General features: G+C 33.2%; 1 protein-coding gene across 1 annotated transcript; it reads left to right on the top strand.

Moving 5' to 3' along the window:
• LOC105176017 lies at positions 5363 to 12298 on the top strand. Its single transcript, XM_011098687.2, has 4 exons — positions 5363 to 5764; positions 9301 to 9702; positions 10846 to 11263; positions 11677 to 12298. The coding sequence occupies exons 1-4, from the start codon at positions 5473 to 5475 to the stop codon at positions 11873 to 11875; spliced, it is 1311 nt and encodes a 436-aa protein (XP_011096989.1). The 5' UTR covers positions 5363 to 5472; the 3' UTR covers positions 11876 to 12298.

Below are 13435 nucleotides of genomic sequence, written 5' to 3'. Positions count from 1 at the left end.
TTATTATTTGTCAATAATAATTATTTTTCATAAAAAATAATAAAATTGATTAGTATATTTCATATTATTTTTAAAAAAAATATTACAAAAAAATATTTAAGTTTATAATACTCCCACTAAGTAATATAATTGTTGATTCATACACAATTACTATTCTTGCATGATTGTCAAAAACATATTTTATTAATTAATCAAATAATAATATGTGAAACGAAATAATATATTTAGATGATATAGCAAATAAAATATAAAAATATAAAATATATAAGATTATAATTTGATTATTGTTAAATTATTCAAATTATTTAAAAACTCCATAAGTATATAATTCTAAAAATAAATTAAAAATAATAAAATTGAATCAAGATTATCATAATAAAGGTAAACTATTCAAAAATAAAGTTGAATTCATTTACAAAAAAATCAAGGTCCTTCTAGCTTTTGGCTTAAAGCCGCTTTTAATCTTAATTGTTTCAAAAGCAGAAATTGGTATTTCAAACACTTCAAATTATATTTTTAGAACCAAAAGTTGAAAGGTGTTTTTTTTTTTTTTAAGTGCTTGCAAACACTCCCTACATTTATATCTTTTGAAATTAATTATAATTACAAATACACCCCCAAATAATTGTTTTCAAAATTTATTTCAGGGTTGTTTGTGTAAGCTTTTACCTTTAAGAAGGTGTCATTATAAATTACGATTATATTCATAATATCAAAATGTCTACTTGTATTTTTTCAATGATACGAGAATTTGTGTAATTATACGTAATCGTGTTTTAAATTTAAACCACAATCACATTTAGGGTGATGTACAATTTTATTACTAATACCATTAGTTTGTACTAGAGATGTCAAATATTAGAATTGTGCTCAAATTACCAGTCAATTATTTTGTGCTCAAATTATTCAAGTCACACTTATATCCTTGCTTTGAATTGTCTCTTTCTTTTTTTTTTTTTTTTTTTTTTTGGTGAAATGTAAGTTTTCATTCATCCAATAATATTTACAGTGTACTCCGAGCATACCCGAAGAGATACAAAAACCTCACGCGTTTAAGGAGCAATTAAACCATGTGGAAAAAGTATCAAAAGGAGCCTATACAATATGATCTTGATTGAGTCAATTATAGGGTCCTCATTGTTTGTTGCTTTATTTGAGTCAATTACGTCATATCAACCAGTATATACATGTAATTACAATTAAAGTTGCATACTTTTTAGTAAAATTGAGTTAAATATGATGAGGCCTATTAATTATATTGATACTGGATAACAATGATATGAAGAAATTGATATTGAGTTATAATTTTCTATCATTTTTTATATTGATGTCTTTAAATCTATCAGTTAAGAGATAGACTAAAATGGTTCAGACGGAGCGGCTAAAAGACCCTTAGCCTAAACTCATTGTGAAAAGCCCAATAGGAACGCCACAATCAATTGGAGCTCGGGCGTGGATAAAGGCACTTGTCCACGTCCCAGGAGGCTACATGTATTGAAAAGGCACTGCCAACTCACCCAGAAAGAAGGAAATGAATAAGCAGAACCTTTGGATCGGTTATGATACATGTCAGCCAGGGAGCAAAGATAGGGAGTTTCTCTAGCTGGTAACTAACCACCCTCTTGAAAAATCGGAGATCCTCCCCAGAGTTGGGTGGATCTATCCCTATAGAATTCCAAAAAGTACGGAGTCGATCTTATCACTTCTTATCTTCTAGTTGCATATTAATATCAAGCTCAAACACGATTTTTGGTAACTTTTTACTTACACATTACTTACTTTGGTTATAAGTTTTTTCTATTTTTGTTCCTCAATTTATTATTTTGCACTCTTAATCCATTAGTAACTTGTGTATTGCAGTGGTAACATTTGAGTTATATGTTTCATTCATTTGAAGCTTGCAAAATTCTAGAGAATCACACACAAACCATTGAATTCGAGCCTTTTTATTCTCATTCATTGGCGTCATTTATGGGAATAATATTAACTAGGAAGTGAGGAATATGGATGCTAGGAATTATGTATTTGAGCAACGTGCTGAGGTTGCTCAACAAACTAGAATTGAAAGGGTTGTCCTAGCTATGGATGAGACTCCTATTTCACCCTCATCTAGGCCTGTCAATGGGTAGGATAAGATCCTACTTATGGTCGGACCCAAAGAAAACTAAAATAATTATTCTATACCCAAACCCTACCATTACATTAAATCCAACTCAAGACCCATGGGTCTCTAGACCCAATCAAAACCTAGTTTCGGGTAGGGTCAGACCCAAATCCTTTTTTTTTTCAAACTTATTTTTTCTGTAAATCATACTAATTAATTTAAATTTTTTCTTTTTATTTTATTCTTTTTCATAATTTAATTATTTATTATTTAAAAAATATACTTGGTTAAAGAATTAAATAATGTTATAGTGTCTTAAATTTTTTAGATCTTTTCACTTGAATGTGCAGATCAATCATAATTGAGGAATTACATCGTGACAAGAAAATGCTACCTTCTTTTTATGGCGTTCCATGTAGGGGTATTCAACTCGGTTAATCGAACGAATTGCAAGTTTGGTTAACAAAAATTTCGGTATGCTAAAAAGGCTTATTAAATACCGAACAGAAATGTTTGGTTTGGTTCTATAAAAATCGAACTTATTTTGGTTCAATTTGATGTTTGTACCGAAATAACCAAAAATAATAAAAATATATAATGTTAATTTATTTGTTATAAATTATTAATAATTAAGTATGCATTAACTTTAAAATTATTATTTTTTATTCAGTATTTATATTAAGATATTTAATATTTATATATTTTTATTACATTTGAATTATATTTATATATATATATTAAATTCATTATTCGGTTAGGTTGGATTAATCTGCATAAAAAATAAAACCAAATTGAATAATCAAAATTTAAAAAAAAATAACCAAAATTGAATAATTTTTTATTTAGTCGATTTTCGTTCGGTTAATCGAAAATTGCATGTACACCCCTAGTAGATCAATTGATAAATAATAATCAATTGAATTGAGAAAAAAATAAATATTTTTTGGGTCTAAATTGGGTACATAGATCCATGGGTATTGATGGGTAGAGATGCTATCTAAACACAATCTATATTTTTTTTATGAATTTGGGTATGGGTCTGGATTTAAATGTAAAAATATTCGATAAGTTTGGACCTAAATCTCTAAATTATATTATTGATCTAAGTAGGATTTTACCCTACCTATTAACACTCGTGCCCCCACCTCAAATTGGGACGCCAAAGATAGCTTCACAACTCCTATCCGAACCAATACTTCAATGAACACCTCTTTCGATAGGCCGCAAACCATCCGGCGGGACTACTTGCAACACATTATTGTTAAAATTATTGAATATTAAACTTTTACTAATTAATCAACTAAATTTATTTATTAAAAAATTAAATAGTATATATATAATCATTTAATTACATATTTTGTTTTATATTGGATAGATATTGAAATTTTGATCAAATATGTTAGACTTTTTTATATTGATTCCGTAATTATTTAAAATTAATTTGATGATCAAATTAAGTAAAATTTAACTTGATAGTTTAGAGAAAATAAAACAATATGGATGAAAAATAATTTAGATAAATTTGAGTAATATATGAAATAAATAAAATTTATTTAAACTCAAATTATTTAAAAATTCATCAAATTAAAGTTGAATGCAAATGCAAATTCAAATGATACTTAAGAGATTAAAATGAAAGTTAGATATATTATTCTTAATTTCATTTACTTTTACCAATTCTTACATCTTCATTCTTATTTTAAATTTGTCTCTATTATAATCAATTAATATTATCAGTCCATTATGTAAATAAGTTTATTATTCTTATTTAAAATTTTATTAATATCGATCGGTCATTTGGACAAAATCAAGTTTATTATTTAAATTTGGATGATGATCAATTTACACTTATTGAAATTTTTAAGTAATTAATTTTATTTTATCAATCGATAGGTTATGAAAATCCACTAATAAGTTGACTTGAATGTAAATTTAAAATTTCATAACTATTATTTTTTAAAACATATTGTAAAAGAAAAATATAAATGGGTCTCAAATGGGTAAGACCCAAACTCTACCAATTCTTTTAGGTATAATTTGGGTAAGACCCTATGGGTATTTTATAGGATATCAAAAATTACCATGGGTATTTGTTCTGGTCCGAGTAGGATGATACCCGCCCATTCATAGGCCTACTTACGTCATGCAACCAACAGAAAAAGTGCTAGGCACATTTATGCCAATTTGAGACAAACTTAGACTAAGGTGATGGTAAAAATGTTGTTCTAGCGTACAATAAGAGCCTAGTACGCACAACACTTCGTCTTAGAAAGGGATGTGGCCAGGGCTCAATAGGTATTAATTATTTTTCTGAGGATAAAATGATTGTTTGTTTTATTATTTAAGGGGCTTATTATAATAATCGATGTCAGATATTTTCAAGTTACGTTTTGTTTGGTTTTATTTTTGACCCATTTTCAGAATAGGCCGAAGTATGCTCAATATTAGACCTCATGCAAAAATACCATATCTTAGTGTTTTTATCTCATTTGGCGTAAATATATATATACATATACACACACATATATATGTAAAAGTACATATAAAAGAGATATGATTTGATAACGAACAATGACTTTTGTCTCTTAATCTTCACATTATTAAAGTTTGCAAGAACAAAAACGTTAAATTATCAAATTTCATGTTTACATACAAAAGGTAATATGATAATCCCGAGTTGCAAAATACAATATTGAGATTATAAAGGGCGTTTATGTAATATATATAAAAATGGGAATTTTTTTTATAAGAATTATAAGAATTATAAATTTATACAGATTTGTATACTAATGCAACATCATAAATTTTGGATAATATTTATTTTAAATAAAAATTTAAAATTATATTTTAGAAAAATGATTGTGATACACGTATTTTAAAGATGTAAATAATAAAGGTATTTTTATTATAAAAAATTAATCCGTATTATAAGAATAGTTTAATATAGGAGGTAAATGCGACTGTATGCATATTTTAAGGGGTGAATAGCAATTTACCCCCGTGGTATTGAATATGAGTATATTACCCTCCGATTAAAAAAGTATAGTAATTTATCCTCTATACTTTTTAAAATGAAGAGGAGGTAAATTGTTTCATTTTAAAAAGTATAATAAGGTAAAATGTTGTATTTAAAAATTTACAGAGAGTAAATTATTATTTATTTTTTTATAAGAGGATAATTTGCTCATTTGTAGATTGTTTGCATTTTTTCCATATCTTAAGAATAGAAAGTGAATTTAAGTTAAACTAGAATTTTAATTAATGACCATCAAATGTCGATTTCTGCACTACACACTGAAAATAGTATCGTGAAAAAGGTGAAGTTGAGTAGAAAACCCCAAAACCCTAGACAGAATTGATCCATCGCCATGAGAGGAGCTTTGCTTAGAAGTTTTCCTCTGTACATTCGCCGTCTCCATTTGTCTCGCAACTCACAACCCTATTCTGTCATTTCTAATGCCTATCCCAACTATTGCTGTAGAAATTACATCGCAGGAAATGCACCAGCTTCAGTCAAATTGTTTCCTCCGGGAATGCGATTTTTCTCGTCCGAAAATGGAAGCCCGGAACCGGACTCGAACTCTGAAAATCAAGCTGTCGTGACTCAACCTGAAGAGAAGAAGGAGGTGGCGGCTGATGTTGGAGATGTGAACAACAAAGGTAGTACTTATAATATTTGAATGAGGTTAAATTTTTGGATAAAAGTTTCAGGTGTTTTCTTCTATTTCTTGTTGGGCTGGGGGAGAAGAAGGATTATAATTTTTGGGTTTCTGGTAGATGTTATCTCTTTTCTTTTATTTGTGCAAAGTGATGAAAGATAATGGATTTTTTGACTTTTGAAGCTCAGTTTAATCAAGGGTAAAAAGAATCTTTGTCAATAAGCTGTCTCTTATGAGTTTCTATAGAATGCAATGCGTGTAGTAGATTACATAGAGAAATTCGATTCTGCTGCTCTCTTGTTTTGTTTTGTTTTGTCTATAAAGATCTTTAAGTCTATACACCATTACTTGCTTGACGTTTTTGGTGTAATATTTGTTCATGAAAATGTAATGTCCTAAGCTAGAGAGAGAATGAGTTGAGAAAAGGATAGAAGAGGTAGCTAAAGAAAGAAGATCAAGTAAATGCATTACTTGAAGAATTATTATCACGGATTACATTTCTAGAGCTGCTGATAACAGAAAGAGAAAATAGATCTAACTAACAAGGAATTTAACAGCAACAGAAACAATAAAAGATAACAGAAAACGGAATGGGATCATGCAACTGGGAGCATGCTGCCATGGAAGTGAGCATTATGCACGCCCTCAACTCCTTTAAGTCGTAGCCGTTAGATCATGTGTATTTGGACCATTAGATGCAGTGGGTCCGTCTAGTGAAACGACGTTGTCTCTCTTAAATCGGAGTGTCCAATTTACGCAAAATGCCGCCATCTGAATTAGTAATCAAGCCCTTGATCCGACTGTTGTGATTGATCGTGATCGTACAGGTGATGCTTTGCCTTCTTTTCCAGCTAAGATCACAACACTGACCCTTGGGTTTGAGACTCTTGTCTCGAGGGTTAGGGTGAAAATCAGGAACTGAGCTGCGATACTGTAGTTGTCTTCTGAGGTTGCCTCTGTAGGTGAAAAACCTTCCCACTGGATGAGGAGTTGAGGAATAGCTTCTCCGTGGTGGGGATGAAGCTTGTGGCCAAGATGGCAGCTGATAAAACTTGCTAAGGCCATAGTCATTGTAAACAGAAAGAGTAGGTGAGCGTGTGTGCCAGTGACCAATCTTGTTTTGGAGAAGTGAACTGGGAGGTAACTTCAATCTATATGCCACCGCCCCTGTCTTGGCATCAATTAAGAAGGGTCCAAAATATATTTGGGAGCCAACTTCAAATTCTTTCTCACTTGCATGGAACCCTGTCTGTAAGATTGTAGTCACCAACTTGAAGAACCCGTTCAATCCTATTTCATTCTATTTTGAGCCTCCTGCAAATTGGACTTGAAGACCTCCATCATTTCCCCCCGCTCAGCCAAGAAATCAACGAATTCACTTTGGTTTTGGGAAAGGGTCAATGGATAAGGGGGCTGGAGAATAACCATATAGAGCCTGGAAGGGAGTGTACTTAAGACCGTTGTGAAAATTTGTGCTGTACCAGTGCTCCGCCAAAGATAACCATGTGGACCACTGCTTGGGCGGAAGGTGACACATACATAGCAAGTGGTTTTCTGGACATTGTATCACTCGCTCCATTTGCCCATTAGACTAGGGATGGTAGGCTGTTGACAGGCTAAGATTGGTTCCCGATCCTTTGAAAAGTTCTTGCCAGAAATGGCTTGTGAATAATTTGTCTTTGTGCATAAAAATGTTCACAGGAAGGCCATGCAATTTGTAGATATGGTCAATAAAAACCTTAGCAACAGTCTTAGCTAAGAAAGGATGATATAAGGCAATAAAGTTGCCACATTTAGTGAATTGATCAATCACAACTAAGATGGATTCATTAACCTCAGATTTTGGTAACCCCTCTATGAAGTCCATTGTTTTACATGCCAGGCTTGATCACGAACCTACAGGTTCCTGTGGTTGCAGCAGACTAAGATAGCGGACATGTTCTCCTTTAGACCTTTGATTAGACCGAACCTATTCCAACACATCAATTTTTAGTTTAGGCCAATAGAACATGCTTCTTACCTGTTTTTAAGTACCATTGATGCCCGAATGTCCCCCTATGAAGAATCATGTAACACTTGTACAATCTTCTGTCTCAAGTCAGTCTGAGAGCAGATATAAATCTTCTTATCCTTCTTCAAAACCCCAGCCTGCAAGGTGTAATCAGGGTGAGCATCTGGCTGGATGGCTTTTGCTTGGATGATAGGTTGCAGTTGTTCAGAACTCCTCTGAACTTCAGTGATCCAGTAGGGGATAACTACAGTAATGGTTGTGCACTCCTCATGGTCCCTCCTAGACAAGGCATCCACAGTGTTATTCTCACTCCCTCTTTTGTACTGGACCTCATAGTGCAGTCCTAGCAGATTGTTTATCCATTTCTGTTGCAGAAGAGTATCAACGATGCTTCAGACTTTTTTGATCTGTTCATGTGCTGAAATGTAACCCACCAAGTAATGTTTCCACTTAGATACAGCCATAAGAATAGCGAAAAATTCCTTCTCATAAACAGAAACAGAAAGGCCTTGGTTTTTGAGACTGAGGGCCTTGCTGAGATAGGCAATAGGTCTCGTCTCCTGCATATTTATTGCTCCAATCCCATTATCATTTGCATCAGTTTTCAGTATGAAAGGTTTTGGAAAAGTCATGCAAGGTCAACACGGGTGCGGAAGACATGACAGATTTAAGAGTTTCAAAAGCAGTAGTGGCTGCAGTGCTCCAAATAAACTTAACTTTCTTGCGTAAGTTAGAGGGGTCTGCTGAGGAGTCCATAGTTCTTGATGAACATTCTGTAGTAGCCAGTTAGTCCCAAAAAACTCCTCATTCCTTTGATGTCCTTGGTTATAGGCCACTGCAGTCTGCCCACAACGAATGAGTTGTAGGTCACTAATGTCCTAAGCTAGAGAGAAAGATTCAGTTGAGAAGAAGATAAAAGAGGTAGATAAAGATAGAAGATCAACCAAATGCATTACCTGAAGAATTATTCTCACTAATTACATTTATAGAGCTACTGACCACAGAAAGAGACAATAGATCGAACTACAAGGAGTCCAATATCAACAGAAAGAGTAAAAGATAACAGAAAATGGAATGGAATAAAATGCATGCAACTGGGAGCATGCGGCCATGGAAGTGAGCACTGTGCAGATTTTCAACTCCTGTAAATTGTAGCTGTTAGATCACATGTATCTGGACCGTTGGATGCATTGGGTTCGTCTAGTGAAATAGAGTCGTCTCTCTTCAATCGGAGTGTCCCAAATTTACACAAAACGCCGTCGTCTGAATTAGTAATCGAGCCCTTGATCCAACGGTTGTGATCGATTGTGATCGTATCGTTGATGCTTTGCCTTATTTTTCCAGATAGGACCGCAACAGGAAAATGTGATAACACGTAAGTTTGGTCTAATAGTTTGAATCAAGGTCCATATATGCTATGTGTTTCTTAACTCATCTTCATTGTAGCACAGATATTATTATCAGATGAAGGTGGATTCCATGTGCTAATTGTATGCAGCTTCATTAACTATATGACTTGTTTGCAGAATTAAAACTTCAGATGGAGGACTATTTCAATAACTTCAATGAAGAGGCGCTCCCATCAATCCTTGAGTCTATTCTGAAGAGGAGGCTTTCAGGGAAGCATGAGGACACTGATGATGAAGTAATAGATGAGCTACAAATGCAGCCATTGGATAATGTAAAAGACGAAGATTTTGAATCAGATTTCGAGGAAGCTTGTGAAACTGATGAAGAAATTGATGATTTGTACAACGCTAGGGAAATTGTAGTGAAGAAAATGACATCCAATGATCCATATGTTAACATGGATGACAGGAAATGGGATGACATGATAAAAGAAGCTACTGAGCATGGTTATCTTAATGATACAAGGGAGTGTGAGGCAATACTAGAGGACATGCTTAACTGGGATAAGCTTCTACCAGGTATGACTGTATAAATTTCCGCTTTTTCTGGCGCCTTAGCTTAGATAAGTAGATGCTAATTTTTTGTCTTTTGCTCTTCAAGATTGTCTTTTACTTGGTATGTTACCTAGTAAGATCGAGCTATTTCAGGGGAATTGAATTTTGTCCACCTTGTGATGGTCCATATTTGTCCTTGCTGAGCCACTTTTTTGGATTCAAAACATGTTTGATAGACTTTGTTATTGCTTAATTACTTTCTGACTTGTAGTTCTAATATCCCCTTTCAAAGGATGTGGCGGACCTCCATATTCCATGCAGCTCTCAGAATCAACTGCTAGAATCATCTTCAAATTTTCTTTACCCAGAAGACTGCACGTTGTAAGAAATTAAATAATGTGTACAGATGCAAGGATATGGGTACATGGAGTATGATCCTTGTGATAAGGATGCAGACAACTTCATGAAAATTAGTGAAAATATAGTACATACAGGGATTTTTATTGGTAGGGAACTTTTAGGCTTTCTAATGCTAATGAATATGTACATATACTTTTGTCCCTTCAGAGAGTAATGCAAGAGCATCTGAATCCTACTACTATTTAACAGTTGGTGACCATAAATGCTTAACAGATTGTTAGAAAAAGATTAATCCACGAGGAGAGGAATATATGAAAGAATCAAATTTTAATATCGTGTTCTCATTTTTTCCTCTCTAAGATATAATAAGAATGACATGGAAAGAACTGCTTTTCAGATATATTTCAGTTACAATAAAATATTTATAAGTTTTTGTTGAATGTTCTAGCTTATGGGACAGTTTTAATTTGCTAGCATTTATGTGATGCCAAAAAACTCCAGTGGATGGATCCAGATTTTATTCCTGAATCCTTTTTGTTTCTGAACTTTCTTGTGAATCTCCAGACTTGCGCTTAGCATATGCCATTTAGTTTGTACGGTTTATCAAAATGGACTTCGATTTGTGATTTGAGTCTTCAAATTGTCTATCAAGGTTGTCATTGTGGTTAATGACTTTATGGGAACCATGTGCACAATTGCTTTTTCAGTCATCAAACACTGGTTATTCGTTTATCTAATTTTATTTTATCCATTTTGAAATTTTGATGTGTTCTAATTATGATTCTGATTTTGGAATGGACTTTTCAGATGAGATCAAGAGGAAGGTCGCAAAGAAGTTTGATGAGATAGGTGATAGGGTTGAAAAAGGTGAGCTTGAGGTTGAAGAAGGTTATGCATTGTTCAAGGAGTTTGAAGACCAGATGGTCTTGGAATGTGCTAAGTTAATGGAGGCAGAGGCAGAGGCTTCCCAGTTTGACAAGGATGTTGTGCCTGATAACAATAAGGACCTGGATGACCCACCAGGTGAGGGGCCAATACTTAGGTGGCAAACAAGAGTGGTCTTTGCTCCTGGTGGTGATGCATGGCATCCGAAAAATAGAAAAGTCAAGTTGTCTGTTACAGTTAAAGAGCTTGGACTTTCCAAGCATCAATTTTTGCGACTGAGAGAATTGGTTGGAAAGCGATACAATCCTGGGAAAGATGAACTTACCATAACCAGTGAAAGGTATGACCATTTCGAGGTGGTTTGCTGTACAGTTAGTATCTGCAGTAATGCTTGTTCATTTATACATTTATATGGAATGTAGTAGTATCTGAAATCTTATTACTGCAGACATTTCTCTTCACTTTACGTGAATCATATTTAATTCTTGATTGATTAAATTGTCGTTGGGAATAAATCTGAAGCAGACATGTTCCGGTAAATGAAAACTGCACTTTATTATGAACTTTGGCTGTGATTCCTGTCTGGACGAGTGTTTCATAGGCTTCCTGTATATCGCATGTAATCTCCCTTACATTTTCTACTCATGTTCAAAACAGCACTTTTATTATGAACTTTGGCTGTGATTCCAGTCTGCATGAGTGTTTCATAGGCTTCCTGTATATGGCATTTATCTCCTTACATTTTCTACACAGGTTTGAACATCGGGAAGAGAATAGAAAGGATTGCCTCAGAACTCTATTTTCTATAATCGAGGAGGCTGGAAAAGCTAGGCAACTGGTGGAGGATGCTCGAACTGCAGCGGTCAAAGAGAGGCTTAAAGCTAATCCAAAGTTCATGGAAAGGTTACAAGCCAAGAAGCAAGTCACAGGATCAAGTTCACTAACTGCATGACAAGAACTATGGCATTCAGATTGCTTTCTTGAAAAATGACGCTTAAGCATCCGATGATCACTCATCTTTTTAAAGGTTTGCCTCATTTTCCATTTTCAAAAGGGTATTTTGCGCGGATGAAGCTGTTGCCAACATGCTTTGCAAAAGATGCTGTTCTGTTGCTTGTTCTAGCTGTTTAGAGAATGAGAAAAGGTGGAATCGGTACAAAATGATATAACTCAGATCAGTCCAGAATATCTTTTATCAATAAAAATCTTACAGATCTTTGTTTTACAGAAAATCAATGAAGATAATTTCATCTGATTGTCGAATGTGAGCCTTGTTGATTTCTTTGGCTCTGTTCTTGTGTCCTCGTATGCATTGGATTTTTAGATTTTCCATGCTCCCTGGCAGTTCAATTGCATCATTTTCTAATTACCATAATGTGCATGCCAATAACCTTTCTATTAGAGTTTTTTTTTCTTTTTTTTTTTTTTTATGTGAGCTAGTTGTGATTTTAAACTTTATTCTGGTCGTATACTTTACATGTTCATCGTTTGTCTTTAGTCTCATATATATATATATAATATTTATTTATCATAATTATGTATGCACTTGGAGATATTCATCACTTATTCTTTTCAAAATTATGTGCTAATTGTTTATAAAACGAACCTTAATCTTTGTCCTCACCATAAATAAAAGAATAGTCAATATTATTTCGTAGTTAAGGAGGGCTTCAATTAAATTGTTAAGAATTTTCAAAAATGTAGTGAGAGGTAATTTTGTCTTTGAAGAGTATTTGGAAAAAATAGAGGGTATGCCCTTACAAAAAAAAAATCAACCCAAGGGAAGTCGATGCCAAACCTCCAAATTTTAAGAGAGAGGTGTACAAACAACCTCAATTCAGTGACTTGTATTAAGTCAAAAAATTGATTATTGTAAAGAGATAGTGATCAAGATGTTTCTCCGAAGTGGCCAATGGTAGTAAGTCAATAACAAGATAAAGGTTCAAAAAATACGAGCAATTTAAGGTGCACAGTGGGTTGAGTTGTAATAGAACTGGAGTAGATCAAGGATCAATTCATGATCATGGTTTGCCTAAACCTTTAAATAAAATCTTAATTTGATTTATTTTTTAAACTCAAGTCCGACCTATCGACTAGACGGTTGATGCCCGGTGCAGGAGCAATTGGATCCTATTTTATTTTTATTCTTTTATAAAATTAAGATACCTTTTGAATAATTACTTATATTTACAGTTATTTTTGTGAAATAAATAAATAGTAAGTTGGATCAAACACAAATTTATAATAAAAAATTTATAGCACTACAAAAAATGTTTATTTTTATGAGGTAATATTTTCTCACAAAAGGCATCATTTCATCACATTAAATTCATACGAAAAAAAATCTTGTCACAAGCTCGGCACAGAAAAGCGGTCGCATTAGGCTAAAATTAGGATAATGTGACGAAACTTAATTTTACATGTGAGGAAAGTATTTTCATAGCAAATAAATTGTTCATGTGACGAATCTATCCTCATATTTGAATATTCTTTTCTCTCATATTAATTTGGG

Source organism: Sesamum indicum, linkage group LG13 (assembly GCF_000512975.1).
Source record: "Sesamum indicum cultivar Zhongzhi No. 13 linkage group LG13, S_indicum_v1.0, whole genome shotgun sequence".
Lineage (NCBI taxonomy): Eukaryota > Viridiplantae > Streptophyta > Magnoliopsida > Lamiales > Pedaliaceae > Sesamum > Sesamum indicum.
This window is presented reverse-complemented; position numbering and strand designations above follow the sequence as displayed.

Excerpts from the sequence above, each read along its gene's own strand:
- LOC105176017 (XM_011098687.2), top strand. The coding sequence starts at position 5,473 with ATGAGAGGAGCTTTGCTTAGAAGTTTTCCTCTGTACATTCGCCGTCTC. Across the intron at positions 5,765-9,300 it reads TGGAGATGTGAACAACAAAG|AATTAAAACTTCAGATGGAG; the intron begins GTAGTACTTATA and ends ACTTGTTTGCAG. Across the intron at positions 9,703-10,845 it reads CTGGGATAAGCTTCTACCAG|ATGAGATCAAGAGGAAGGTC; the intron begins GTATGACTGTAT and ends TGGACTTTTCAG.